Source organism: Pimephales promelas, chromosome 11 (genome assembly GCF_988280905.1).
Source record: "Pimephales promelas chromosome 11, fPimPro1.hap1.1, whole genome shotgun sequence".
In the NCBI taxonomy this organism is placed as follows: Eukaryota; Metazoa; Chordata; class Actinopteri; order Cypriniformes; family Leuciscidae; genus Pimephales; species Pimephales promelas.
In genome coordinates this window covers 9,102,200-9,117,576 of record NC_142779.1, presented here as the reverse complement: position 1 = coordinate 9,117,576, position 15,377 = coordinate 9,102,200, and the positions used below count along the sequence as shown (strand labels likewise).

The 15,377-nt window shown below is 37.3% G+C and overlaps 1 protein-coding gene across 4 annotated transcripts; it reads right to left on the bottom strand.

Moving 5' to 3' along the window:
- Nucleotides 1–2,241: 2,241 nt before the first annotated feature.
- On the bottom strand, nucleotides 2,242–13,684 carry LOC148977131 (uncharacterized). 4 transcript variants are annotated; one of them, XM_089116893.1, is made up of 9 exons: nucleotides 9,998–13,684; nucleotides 8,902–9,067; nucleotides 7,061–7,612; nucleotides 6,620–6,661; nucleotides 5,852–5,893; nucleotides 5,123–5,190; nucleotides 4,532–4,575; nucleotides 4,410–4,432; nucleotides 2,242–2,325 (listed from the first exon to the last, which is right to left on the bottom strand). In XM_089116893.1, coding segments are annotated over exons 1-8 (1,128 nt in total). In that variant the 5' UTR covers nucleotides 10,211–13,684; the 3' UTR covers nucleotides 2,242–2,325; nucleotides 4,410–4,431. The 4 variants fall into 4 exon arrangements, with proteins under 4 accessions (XP_088973019.1, XP_088973018.1, XP_088973020.1 ...); XM_089116892.1 differs by lacking the exon at nucleotides 4,410–4,432; XM_089116894.1 differs by lacking the exon at nucleotides 5,123–5,190.
- Between the last annotated feature and the right edge of the window lie 1,693 nt (nucleotides 13,685–15,377).

The window sequence follows — 15,377 nt, the reverse complement described above, 5'->3', positions numbered from 1 at the left end:
CACATGGTCAGGGAAAGGATAAAAGAAGACTGTAACTGTTGCTCTGTCTCTCTGGCTGGGTAAGATTATCGGAATAAGTCATCATCTCATACATCTATTTTGTAACTATTTTAAGTGTAACCATAACCACATTTTGTCATTAAACCTTTTCAATTACAACTAATGTGCTAAATAGTTTTGATTTGGTATTGACTTTGAAGTGCTACCTATTGCAATGCAATACTGTCACTGTCTATAGCAACGCTCTCCCACATATTAAGCTATTGTAAATCCACTTATTTCCATTGTTGGTATAAGTGGCAGTGGGTGGAATAGACAAGAAATGTACAGTTTTACCATCTTGCTGATAACATTTCTTTAATCATTCAGCAGTCTTGCAGCCTGAACCCCTGCAAGAAATCAACCCTTACACTGCTCTCTTACTGTAACTTTTGACTCACAATAGAGACATGTACGGTAGCTGTTGCACTACTGTAATGAAAAGAAATGCATCAAATTCCCTCATACAGATAGAGTTTCTGTATGCTTTCATTTTCTAAAAAAGGATGCATTATAGTTACAGTAAAAAGTGCTTCTAGCCTTCTAGCGTAGTATTACACGATGGAATGGAAGAAGCCTGTCTGGACATTTCATTTCATGTGGATCAACACGGTTATTTTGCCTCAGGTTAATGTAATAAACTGTTGCTTGTCATCATCATTATGGCAAGGACAAACAATATCCCAATAATAAAGATTTCCAAAATCTGTGATATGCTCTCCAGATCAAGACATTCACAATAAATCAAAATGTTTTTTTTTTTTTTTTTTTTTTTACTAATTTACTGACAAATTTACTGTTTTATTTTACTTTTTACTGACAAATACTGTTCAATTCTAGAAGCTAAAATCTGGTGATGCAGATAGGCTGTATCTTTATAATTAAATCTGTGTGTGTCATGGTGTGGGTTCATGTCTTGTGTCCCCCCCCCCATTTTTGTGAATTTGGTTCAGTCCTGTTCCAGTTTTCCCGCCCCTTGCTTGTGTTCACGTTTACAACCTGTGTTGTTAATTTGGGTTGTGTGTCTTCTTGTCTGTCATGTGATTCCGTTTGCCATGTGTCTTTTTTTTTTTTTTTTTTTTTTTTTTTGTTTGCCATGTGTCTTGTTTATTGGCTTCATGTACAGCAGTATTTCCGGTGAAGGTTTAATGATGCTCGATAACTTCCGCCGATCGTAGAGTCCAATGCAATACCCATAATATATATTGAATTTTATACTCCATGGTTATACTAACGAAACGTTAGTCACAAAAACATATAAAACAGACACACCTCGTCGTGTTTATGCTTCTTTTTTGAATTATATTAAATAAACATAACTATGTATAAAATTACATCTAAAGGTATGAACGTTTAGTTTCAAAGACAGGAGGACAGTAAATTTTGAGTACTCTGCCATAATCCCACAACCGGAAGCTGTAGAGCATCCAGGATCCTTGCGTCAAATGCAGAACGTATGCGTGCATAAGCCCATTGATCATTGTTCTCAGGTGTTTCTTATTAGCCACGCCCCATTGTTATCTTGTTTGCCTGTGTATTTAAGCCCTGTGTTCAGTGAGTTCTTGTTGGTTGTTTTGTCCCCCGAGTCCTGTTTCCTGCACTGTTTGACGTTTAGTTATATAAACGTGCTGCATTTGGATCCTGCTTCATTTGGATCCTGCTTCTCCCTTGCTTCAACCACTTCATGACAGTGTGGTTGTGTCTGTTGTGTGTGTGTCTGTGAGAGATAATACAATCAAGATATGACATATGGAACAGGTACTTCACCCAACAAGCAGCTCCATACAGTTCCATTCACCATCTTTTTAAATACATAAAACCATTCATTTTATTTGGATAAATTGTTTTTTTTTTGTTTTTTTTTTGATCAGATTTACCATTTGTTATTTGTTTGCGCTGGTCAATTATGAACAAAAAATTCAAAAATTAAAGATAATGTAATGAGTGAGTATAAAGAAGGTCAGTCACATTTTTTGGAACTTCATATTTATGCTTCATGTCAATCAAGCCATGAGGCTGTATTTCTTGACTGTGAGGTTAAGTGAACTTAAGCAAAGACAAAAGAACACGAAATCCAGCAAACCCTTTAAGATTAAACTCCAGGTCACATTCTTGGAGATTTTCACCTTTTCACTACAGAAAGATGAGATATGACTTCAAATGCAGCACAGAAACAATGTAATAAATAGGCTGAAACCAAAATGGAGTTCAAAACATACATTTTATTTATTTTCATTATTTCGGAGAGAATCCTTTGGCTGCCAGGAATTGGCCCACTGCTCACCACTAAAAACAGAAGGTATTTTTCTGTTACTGATTTTCCAATAAACTTGCATCATTACCGAACATGTCTTGGTAACACTTTATTTTGATAGTCCACTTTAGACATTCTACGAACTATAAGTAACTTTTCAACTACATGTTAACTAACTGTCATTAGAGTATTAGTAGACTGTCAGCTTAATATCTGCTAACACTTTATTTTGTTGGTTCCCCAACAGACATTTAACTGACTATAAGTAACTTGGCGACTACAGGTAAACTTGTTCTCCTAACCCAAAGCCTAACACCTAACCATAACCTAACAGTCTACTGACAGTCTACTATAATATACTAATACTTTAATCAGTTAGTTGACATGTAGTCGAAAAGTTACTTATAATTAGTATAACATCTAAAGTGACTATCGAAATAAAGTGTAACCCATGACTTTTACAAGTACAACAGTTTAATTTTCCATCTATGATGTAATTAACCTTCATGCATGCATTAATGGTGGTGGTCCTTCATAGATGGATAAAAACTGTTGTACTTATAAAAGACATGTCAGGTAATGATTAAGGGTGTCACGATTTCAATTTTAAATTGAAATCGATCGAAATTAATTCACAATATTGAACTTCGAATTTAAAAAATGGAATCGTCGTTTCTGCCACACCCCAATGTCACGTCCAATCGGCTTGCCAAGCGGAAAAAACACGTGTGTTGATTAAGTGCTGCGAGTCTATAGTCAACCTCCTTTAACTTAGCTACAGCCATTCAAAAGATAGCATGGCAACTGCAGATGCAGGAGACCCATCGGCAGAACTTAATCCCCCTCCTCTTTCATTGAAGTCGCAGGTGTGGAATTCTTTTTTGATTACCACTGAGTTATGTTGACAACGTTCGGCGTTCGTACGGAGCCCCTCTAGTCCCACTTTGGTAAAAAAAATTAATTATAACTATCTTGTGGCCTCAAGATACTAACTCGTGGCCACAAGATAGTAACTCGTGGCCTCAAGATACTAACTCGTGGCCTCAAGATACTAACTCGTGGCCTCAAGATACTAACTCGTGGCCTCAAGATAGTAACTCGTGGCCTCAATATAGTAACTCGTGGCCTCAAGATAGTAACTCGTGGCCTCAAGATACTAACTCGTGGCCTCAAGATAGTAACTCGTGGCCTCAAGATAGTAACTCGTGGCCTCAATATAGTAACTCGTGGCCTCAAGATAGTAACTCGTGGCCTCAAGATAGTAACTCGTGGCCTCAAGATAGTAACTCGTGGCCTCAAGATAGTAACTCGTGGCCTCAAGATAGTAACTCGTGGCCTCAAGATACTAACTCGTGGCCTCAAGATAGTAACTCGTGGCCTCAAGATACTAACTCGTGGCCTCAAGATAGTAACTCGTGGCCTCAAGATAGTAACTCGTGGCCTCAATATAGTAACTCGTGGCCTCAAGATAGTAACTCGTGGCCTCAAGATAGTAACTCGTGGCCTCAAGATAGTAACTCGTGGCCTCAAGATAGTAACTCGTGGCCTCAAGATACTAACTCGTGGCCTCAAGATAGTAACTCGTGGCCTCAAGATAGTAACTCGTGGCCTCTTACTATCTTGTGGCCACGAGTTACTACCTTGAGGCCACGAGTTACTATCTTGAGGCCACGAGTTACTATCTTGAGGCCACAAGATAGTTATAATTAATTTTTTTTACCAAAGTGGGACTAGAGGGGCTCCGTACGTTCGCTCTTCAAAAAAGCCATAATTTGCAGACAATTCAAGTCTCGCGGAAGATCCGGGAGTGTCCCGCATATTGATAGCGGCTCCCTAATGCACGCAAATTAGTTAAAATCTCCCGGAATCTAGAGAGAGCGAGCAAGAGAGACAGAAAAAAACTGTGCTCTTAACCGTATTGCGTCCACCGCAGAGAGGGAGAGAGCGAGAGACCTTGTGTGTGTGCCTCATGAAGCGCATGTAAGACAGAGAGCATCCTGATTGGCCGATTGATAAAATTCGAGAATCGAATCAAACCGTGACCTTAGAATCGAAAATGTAATCGAATCGAGGATTTGGAGAATCGTGACACCTCTAGTAATGATGTGTGCTTTACATTTGTTAAAAGGCTTGTTTAATCTGAAACAGAACAGATAAATAAAACATTATTAAGTTTATTAAAGTAAATAAATAATGAATGCATTAATTCATTAATCAGAAGAACAGAAAAATACATACCATACTGGACAGGGCTCCCAGTCAACCAAAATTTCTTCTTTGCCCTATGAAGAAAATTATTTAATTCTTAGTATAAGGCTATTATGTCTGGTTAGGCATTGAGTTTAATTGATACAATGTGTCATTATTTTCAGTAGACACTTCTTCCTAAACTGTAATTTTTCTTCCTAAACTGTAATTCAAAAAGACTAAACACTGGTCTTATGGTCTGAATAATATGCACAGTTGATAATTGAAAAATTTGAATATTGTGGAAAAGTTTTGTCAAATTTTGATGATTATGGCTTACAGCTTATGAAAACCCCAAATTCAAAATCTCAGAAAATTTAAAATTACATACAATCAATAAAAAAAGAAGGATTTTAAATACAGAAATGTCAGCCCTCTGAAAAGTATAATCATGCATATGTATATATTTCTATATACTATATATACACCTTTTAATTTGAATTACTGAAATAAGTGGACTTTTGCATGATATTCAAATTTTTCCAAGTTTAACCTGTATTTGTCAACACAAGGAAGTTTTTAAATCCTATATTTCACTCTGCATACCGCCTACACTCTGCAGTTCCTTCATGACTGTCTAACCTTTCTCACTCTTTCTTTTACAACACTCCTGATGGGGAAAGCCTCTAGGCGAGTGTGGTAGGAACAATCTGTGAACATCAAAAACACGTTTCAAATATTTCTTAGATAGATTAGGAACAAAATAAACACAACTATGAAGATTTAAGTAGCGAACAGACTTGCAAGGATGAGAAGTGATGTTTATCACTAATTAAAAAAAAATGTATAAATGGAACCAACTTACTCTAAGTTCCAATGTGGTATGCTTGCTTTAATAACCATACTACTGCAAAGTCAACGCTCACAACTGAGAATACTCCACTGCTGCTGCTTCCAATACTTGACTGTATTTTGGTAAAATTAGACTAACTAAGCCTGTTGGATTTATAGGTGGTCCATTGTACTAATCTCAATAATATTAATCCCTTCCTATTCTATATCTATTATGAATAATCATGTGTCAATAATCAATAGTCATGTGTGCTACACTGGACTAGCTGGACTGGTCACGACATTTGCATATTGTTGCACTGTTGTGGATTTGACTGCTTGTATTGTAAATATTGTATTTATATGCAAGTCGCTTTGGATAAAAGCGTTTGCTAAATTATTAAATAAATAAATAAAATTGTGACTAATTGTCTGTTGTAATTGGTTAAAAAAAATAAGCAATTGAACTATAGCAAATAAACAGGGGTAAAAGTTGTAATGTATAGCAAAGTATCAATCATTGCATTTACATGCACTTACTCTTTTGTGGCCTTTTTCTTTCAGGCATATGCCTTGGTCCCCCTGTGGGACATAAGATTACAGTCCAGTCATATATCCACTCAGAATTTTTTTTTTTTACAATAATTAGACAAAATGCACTTTGTACGGTCCTTTCAACAGAAATATTTGTTCCTGGTGTGTCTAGAGACCCCTGAAATATGGGAAAAGACCACCCTCTCTTTTAGTTAAAGGGTTAGTTCACCCAAAAATGAAAATTCTGTCAGTATTTACTCACCCTCATGTTGTTCCAAACCTCTATGTGTTTATTTGTTCTGCTGAAAACAAAGGAAGATATTTGGAAGAATGTTTTAATCAAACAGATCTCAATCCCCATTGATTTCCATAGTACTATGGTAGTCAATGGGGAATGAGATCTGTTTGATTACTAAACACATAGAGGTTTGGAACAACATGAGGGTGAGTAAATACTGACAGAATTTTCATTTTTGGGTGAACTAACCTTTTAATATGTGTGCAATCACGCTGTTCATATTTACCTCCACATTTTACATCACATGCAGGCTCATTAGAATAGTAATCATAGGCTTATAGAATACTCCATCTAAAACGACTAATTTCAAACAGGTTCTGCATAAATCATGCAAAGCTACTCAAGTGGAGTATCAGAATAAAAATATAGAACTGGAAATTAGCATAATAGGTCCCCTTTAAATAATATTTTATTTATTTATTTACTTAAGCCAATACCCACAACCACCAATACCCTACAAATATTTTTTACATTACCTGACTTTTTCCTTTTGCCCCTGGCTGACCCTGTGAAGACAGCTGTGGGTTTGGAGAAAGAAAATTAATCGTATAACAAATAAATCTTTAACTTATTATTTAAAATACTGGAAGATCACAACATTGCACTAGTGTGGAAGTACATGTATTAATAGGTGTAAAGTACATGTATTCTTATTGTGATTGAATTAAGGTTGCTCAATTAACTCCAAGTGTATCTTTTTCTCGCTTGGGTCCATCCTGTTTTTAATAATCCTAATTTGTTTAAACAAGTGCATGGTGTGTTTGAGTTCATTTCCCATACTTGACATAATGCATCCTGCATTGTGACTATTTCATATGCGAGTCGATCAAGTCGAGTTAAGTTAAGGTAACCCATGGTTCAAACACTTTAGGCCTTTACACATATTAACTGTAATTTTTTTAATTTGTTCTAATTACCTTGCCCCTCCGGGGGGGTCGCCTGTTCGCCCTGACGCTCCGGGGGGGTCGCCTGCTCACCCTGACCCTCCGGGGGGGTCGCCTGCTCGCCCTGACGCTCCGGGGGGGTCGCCTGCTCGCCCTGACGCTCCGGGGGGGTCGCCTGCTCGCCCTGACGCTCCGGGGGGGTCGCCTGCTCGCCCTGACCCTCCGGGGGGGTCGCCTGCTCGCCCTGACGCTCCGGGGGGGTCGCCTGCTCGCCCTGACGCTCCGGGGGGGTCGCCTGCTCGCCCTGACGCTCCGGGGGGGTCGCCTGCTCGCCCTGATCCTCCGGGGGGGTCGCCTGCTCGCCCTGACGCTCCGGGGGGATCGCTTGTTCGCCCTGACCCTCCGGGGGGGTCGCCTGCTCGCCCTGACGCTCCGGGGGGGTCGCTTGTTCGCCCTGACCCTCCGGGGGGGTCGCCTGCTCGCCCTGACGCTCCGGGGGGGTCGCCTGCTCGCCTTCTTCTGGGTCACAAGGTGTGAGCTGCAGCGTAATCAGCTGGTCATTGCCACTTGAATCCTGGGTCCAACCTGTGCAAGTTAAACAAGTGTTATGTTTTGCTTATTTAAAACATAGAGGTTAACCATAAGCTTGATCTATACTTGTTTTTAGTGTTTATCTTTTTGAATCATCTATGCGACACACCGTCTATGCGACACACCGAAGCTGTTCGTTTATATCTATGGATCCAACATGGAAACGCAAAGTTCCCTTTCGATGCAGTCTTAGATATTGTTGGCAATATTCGCTGAACGCCATTGTGTACACATAAATCTCCGACCCATCATCTTCTTCCTCCTCTAATTTCTGTCGCTCTACATACATCATCTGGTATAATTGAAACAACTGGCTATGAGCTACGTACAAGCACATTTGATAGACATCCGTAGCATCCAATAAACTGTTCTGGGCATTTGTAAACCACGCCTCAAATACGAGAAAATTAATATGCGTTTCCCAGAACACGTCTCAATGAGACGAGGCTAAGTTTGTAGTGTATCCAGCCAACATTTGAAAATTTTCTTTTTCTTTGTGCTATTTTCATTAATGATCTACATTTTAGCACTGTCCTTGATTTTGTTTCATTGAGTATATACTGTATAGATTCATTATCATTTGATTCATTGACCACCCAGTGACCAAAACGGGTCTTTGCAAATTTCATGTGTTCAATTAGTAGGTCAGTTAACGTAGTGTGATAGCGTAGAGCTACGTCACACGTAGGCTCATTATTGGCCGATGCTGGTCATGTATGTGATGCGTGTGACGTACAATAACAGAAGCTTACGCTATTAAACTAGTAACCTGACTCGCGGCAGAGAGAGAAATAAAAGAATAGTTGAAATAAAGTCGTTATTTTTGTTGTTTTTTTTCAGCAATTGTCATTCCCTCAAGAAGCCTATGGACTGTATGCAGGAGTGATCTTAATATCTTAAATATCTTAATTTGTGTTCCAAAGATGAACGAAGGTCTTACGGGGTTGGAACAACACAAGGAAGTTAGTTCACAAGGAAGTGAATAGTTGAAATAAAGTCGTTATTTTTGTTTGTTTTTGCGCACAAAAGTGTTCTCGTCGTTTGATAAAGTTAAAATGTAGCCACTGTAGTCACTTGGACTATTTTAAGATGGACGAAGGTCTTACGGGGTTGGAACAACATGAGGGTGAGTAAATACTGACAGAATTTTCATTTTTGGGTGAACTAACCCTTTAAGTGTTAGGGGTGAGCCATCCCTTTAAGTTTTAAACATTAATAAAATATTTTGCGTACTCAACAAAAGTTGTGAACCGTGACTTTAAAATACAGTGTGTGCATCTCACCTTCACAAAGATATTCATAAAATGAACCTATCTTCTGAAGGTAGTCCTTGGCATAGGCGGAGAGTGTGCAGCGGGGGGTCAAAATTTCACACTTGAATGTTTTTTTGTTGGTCTCCTTTCCAAGAAGGAGAAGTGGCTTATATCCAATGGCATGGAGTTTCTCCAGCTGCAATGACAAAATTGTATATTTACTGTTTAAAGTAATAGAAAAACAACAAAAAATAACTAAGCTATTTAACTAACTAATTATTAAGAGAATATAACATTATTGATGACAGCATCCAGGTTCCTGCCATTCAAAATTTGTAACCTAATGGTGAGTTTAGCTTATGTATAATCTAGTATGTGCAAACAGGAAAGGCTCATACAGTAGCAACAAAAACCAACTCTAAAACATCAGAAAGATGAATCTGACACCATGAGGGTACAATATGACTTTTTGTAACATTAGTAGTTTGGGTTTTGCACGTACGTTGACAATATCATGTAACCATTGTGCAACTGGACAATGACAACTTAAAGATTTATTAAAAATAAAGGCAGGAACTTAATGATTACATTACCAGATGGGTGAATGCTGCACATATTTAGCTAACCATGCACATTGTAAATTGCTATGAGTAGTACAGTATGAATGCAGTTAATTTGTTATTTCTCATCCACTCAATAATAAAATGTTTGATTATTATATTGCACCTGTAATTCTTTCATAATGCATGCCTGTATTTGTTATGAACTCAATAATTCCTGCATATAAATTATGTTTGCTGTGTGTTCAAATTTTGCTCTGGTAGATAATTTAGGTCTGTGATGTATTACTGTGAATAAGTGATTACTTAAGGGAATCACTTATTCACAGAAAAAAAAAATACAAATCACAATTACATCTGCCTTCTAAAATTGATAGTTAAATTGTACTTTTAAATTAGTTTTGATGACACAGGGTCATTGAAAAAAATATTGATCTATATTTGCAAAAAATAATGTCTTTCTGACCTTGCACTAACATGCTCACTTAACAAATGGTACCACTGAATGTACTTCCTAGACCTAGATGATATGGACAGTTTAATGTCATGTATGAAATTGTACGTACCATGATATTGGCTTCATCCTTGATGGATGCCATGTTGTGGTTTTTCTTGTGACCACTCACCCATTCCTCTCGCTTCTCATCAAACCTCTGAAGCTTTTTCTTGAGGCGCTGTTTCAGAGGCTGCTCCTTTTTGCAATGCGAGCATATTTTTTGAGCACAAAATAAAATGCCCTGGCAAAAGGGGCAGATCTTTTTTGTAGACCCCCCTGGCATAATAAGTCAGATATGGACAGACAGACAGACAGGCAAAAACAAAAGAACAAGCAACAGATAAAGACTGTGAGATAGATAAAGATTGAAAAGATAGACAGAAATATATATAGTGAGAGAACAGAGAGGATGTAAGATATAGAAAGTAATGAAGAGATAGAGGTTGGCTCTTAAAAGTGCCTTTGGGTTTTGAAAATCAGGTTCAGATACAAAGTATGTTCGACAGGTGATATGTTTGACAGGATCTGCAGGGAGAACAACAAAAAATGTTAATTATGTAGCTATGTTGATAGGATTTAAAAAGTGTACCCTGTAATATATTTTTTCTTATAAATGCTTAGGATAAATAAATACAGATTCACGCTGTTCCTATGCTTCCTGTGCTACTGTTAAAAATTATTTTAATGGCGCGTAACATGTCTAGGCAGCGTTATGTGCAGTATAACGTTAGACCAAGTGATAATATTGTTATTACTGACTGACACATTACAGTGAAGTTGAGTGTGAACCACGATGACCAAGAGAGAATTACATCAACTAGATGTCCCCAATAACTTAGTCCCCTAATAAATCCCCTAATAAATTCTCAATAAAATAAGCAAGACGTCCAAAATAAAAAATATATATATATATACTGTATATATACATACATACATAAACACACACATAATATATGGTATATATATATATATATAATATGATATATATATATATATATATATATATATATATCACCTAGATCTAGGCCTAGAAAATGTTTTTTTATATATATAAACTCGTAATTTTATTAATTTTAGACGTGTAAATGCTTATGAATTAATTTTGCTTAACAGACTGTTGTAAGCGACTTACCGTGGTGGAATCGCGCTGGGCAATGGTTTCTCCGATGGTCGCACACAGTGACGTGTTGCTCAAAATTGCGCCAAAATATCAATCACAATTAAAAAGTACAGTCTTAATATTTTATATCCGTGCTCAATTTTAAAGTGGTCAGCGTAAAAGTTAAAGTGAATGAAACACGAGTATGTAGACATTACATTTAACACATATCACTTCCCAGAATGCATCGCTTTGCCAAAGGATATATGTCCATATAAAGCAATATAAATATTTCTGCAGTTTATTACAACTTCATAATACGTATTGGGATGAAAGTTCTATAAAAGTAGGCTAATCGTTTTTTTTATTATTTAAAAAAAAAAAATCAAAGTAGGCTATAAAATATAAGCCATTGCAAATTGAATTAGCCTACCATCGACAAAATATCCCACAATAAATTAAGACGTGTTTTAAGCCTAGAGCAAATATGCAGTCCTGCAATTAAGTTATGTCGTTTTAATGTAGTCCAAAATTATGTAAAAAAGAGAGGGAAAAACGTCATTTTCCCACACATTAAGGCATGTTTTAAGCATATAGAAAATATACTATCCTGTAATGTAATTTTAATGTAGCCCCAAATTATATTATTATTGAATATATTATTGTCAAGTGACGAATAGCGGTGAGACCATGTTCCAAAGAAAGACGTGGTGAGGCACGGAAAATACGTCCCTTTGAAATACATTAGATTGAAATTCGTGTTGTCTGGCACGAAAAAAAGGGAGGAAATTCGTGCTTAAGGACATGAATCACTTCAGCCAACCGAATATAAAGCAATTAAAATCGTCTGATTAAATGTTGAGTAATGTAGCCCAGTTTGAAAAATGAATAACAATTGAGAAAAAACAATGTGCTGCTCTCGAAAGAAAAACGTGGTGTAGGCACGAAAAATACGTCCCATTGAAATACATTGGATTGAAAGTCGTGCTGATTGACACGAAAAAAAGAAGGAAATTCGTGCCCGTAGACACGAATCATCATTTGATTGCGTAGCCCACCGAATATAAAGCAATAAACAAGGATTAAAATCTTCTTATTTAATTGTTGGTAGGGCCTAGTGTAGTCTACCCTTAAAGTTTGCAAAATTAATAAGAATTGAGAAAAAACAAACAAACAAAACAAACAAACAAAAAAAAAAAAAACCAATAGCCTACTGTGCTGCTCTCGAAAGAGAAACGTGGTACAGGCACGAAAAATATGTCCCATTGAAATAGCCTACATTAAATTGAAAGTCGTGCTGAGTGACACGAAAAAAATAAGGAAATTCGTGCCCGTGGACACGAATCATCATTTGATTCATGTTGCGTAGCCCACCAAATATAAAGCAATAAAACCAAGGATTAAAATCTTATTAATTGTTGGTAGGGCTTAGTGTAGTCTACCCTTAAAGTTTGCAAAATTAATAAGAATTGAGAAAAAAAAATAAAAAAATACTGTGCTGCTCTCGAAAGAGAAACGTGGTACAGGCACGAAAAATATGTCCCATTGAAATACATTAGATTGAAAGTCGTGCTGAGTGACACGAAAAAAAATAAGGAAATTCGTGCCCGTGGACACGATCATCATTTGATTAATGTTGCGTAGCCCACCGAATATAAAGCAATAAAAACAAGGACTAAAATATTCGTATTAATTGTCGGTAAGGCAGTGTACCCTTGAAGTTTGCAAAATTAAAAAAAATTGAGGAGAAAAATCCTCTCGAAAGAAAAACGTGGTACAGGCACGAAAAGTATGTCCCATTGAAATACATTGGATTGAAAGTCGTGCTGAGTGACACGAAAAAAAGAAGGAAATTCGTGCCCCCAGACACGAATCATCATTTGATTCATGTTGCGTAGCCCACCGAATATAAAGCAATAAAAACAAGGATTAAAATCTTCTTATTAATTGTTGGGCCTCGTGTAGTCTACCCTTGAAGTTTGCAAAACGAATAAGAATTGAGAAAAAACAAAACAATACTGTGCTCTCGAAAGAAAAACGTGATGTACGCACGAAAAATATGTCCCATTGAAATACATTGGATTGAAAGTCGTGCTGAGTAACACGAAAAAAAGAAGAAGGAAATTCGTGCCCATATCACGAATCTTCATTTGATTCATGTTGCGTAGCCTACCGAATATAAAGCAATAAAAACAAGGATTCATATCTCCTGATTAAATGTTGGTAGTGTAGGCCTACCCATAAAGTTCGCAAAAGGCACGAAAAATATGTCCCATATTGAAATACATTGGATTGAAAGCTGAGTGACACGAAGAAAAAGAAGAAAATTCGCGCTCGTGGACACGATCATCATTCATGTTGCGTATTTAGCCTAGCGAAAATAACGCAATAAAAACAAGGATTAAAACCTTCTGATTAAATGTTGGTAGTGTAAGCTACCCTTAAAGTTTGCAAAATGAATAAGAATTGAGAAAAAACAATACTGTGCTCTCGAAAGAAAAACGTGTTGCAGGCACGAAAAATATGTCCCATTGAAATACATTGGCTTGAAAGTCGTGCTGAGTGACACGAAAAAAAAGGGAAATTCGTGTCCACGAACACGAATCAATAGATTAAATTTCGTGACTATATCACGAACTGCCGTGAGACTGGGTTGAAATATCATGACGATGTGATGGAATTAATTTATACTTTTCTCAACTCTGAAAGTACATTACCGTTCAAAAGTGTTTAAAATAAATTCATTATTCAGAAAGGATGCGATGAAATTATCAAAAGCGACAACCAATAGATTTATCATTTTACAAAGGGGTGGTAAAATGTCAAATAAATCTCTGATGTCCTCAGTGTGTGTGTGTGAAGTTTTAGCACAAAATACCCGACAGATATTTATATATAGCATGTTAAAGTTGTCACTTTTTGAGGGTTTGCAAAAACGCACCGTTTTGTGTGTGGCCCTTTAAATGCAAATGAGCTGCTGCAGAGGGCGGGGTTTCAAGAGTTCGTGTGTGTTAGCAGCTGCAGACACGCTAAAATCACAGAAACTGTTCTCCCTTTAATGTTAAAATGGAGTCAGTCACAGATGGAGAGACTCAAGAAGAAGTGACAACATGTAGAATTCAACATGACGTCTCTGAATGGTTAGTTGATGAATTTATGTTGCTGATGTGAAGTTATAACTATCTTCAATTAGGATATTCTGTCATGTAATCTATAAATCACTCACATATACTGTTGTGAGATGCGCACAGAGTGACGTTCTATTGCATGTGAAAAGATAGATGCTAAAGTTTGAGATGACTCACAAATGTACTCTTATTCAACCACTCTTCCTATTCTCAACGTGGACTGTGTGTTCCCAGGGGCGGGGTTTGTACATTTGTGTACATAAAATGTACATTTTAGGGTTGGTGATGTCACTAACCTGGGAGGAATGTCCATAGACGTATACACGAGACCTCACCTTGGGGTTCTAATCATGCGTCAAAACCACCGTCATCTTGGAACAGGGGTCTTGTCATAGGAAGTAGCTAGGTAACGCTGCTATCTCTGCTTTTAGCTTATGATGTTCACGGATGAAATCTGAACTAGGAAGAATGTTTAAAAAAAAAAAAAAATGTCTTTCTGGAATCAATGATAAATACATGTCTGACCTTTGGAACAAACCAAAAAAACAAGAAAAAATCGCATTCATGATGATTTATGGTGATTTTATTTCCGTTTGACCTGTGTCTACTACATTGACGCTGATCCATTAAAGTGGAGGGGCTCCCCTGTTTCAAGATGGCGGCTCTATTGACGCATTCGTTCCAATGAACTGCCGAATGTCGTGTAGTCCCTACCAGTCGTTCGTTGTAGTCCTTTTTTTGCTCTCAAAAGCTCGCCTTGCTCTGTACTGCGATGCACGTTCGTGACTCTCCTGTTTGAACTCGTTCATCAAAATGAACAAATCTTTTTCAGAGTCAATTCGTTCGTTTCGTTTGTTGAATGAACCAAATGACTCGGAAAAAGATTCGTTCATTTTGAAAGAGTTTGAACAGGAGAGTCACAAACGTGCGTCACAGAACAGTGCAAAGGCGACCATTTGAGCTTACAAAACTTATACTTTGTTATTTATTTATTTATTAAATGAGCGATCGTTTCGCTTGATAAGACCCTTATTCATCGTCTGGAATCGTTTAAAGCCCTTTGAACAGTTTGCAGTTTCCACTGAAACTGTCTTTTGGACCTTGAACCGTTTGGTTCCCACTGAAGTGCATTATATGGAGAAAAATGCTGGAATGTTTCCATCAAAAACCTTCATTTCTTTTCGACTGAAGAAAGAATGACATGGACATCTTGGATGACATGG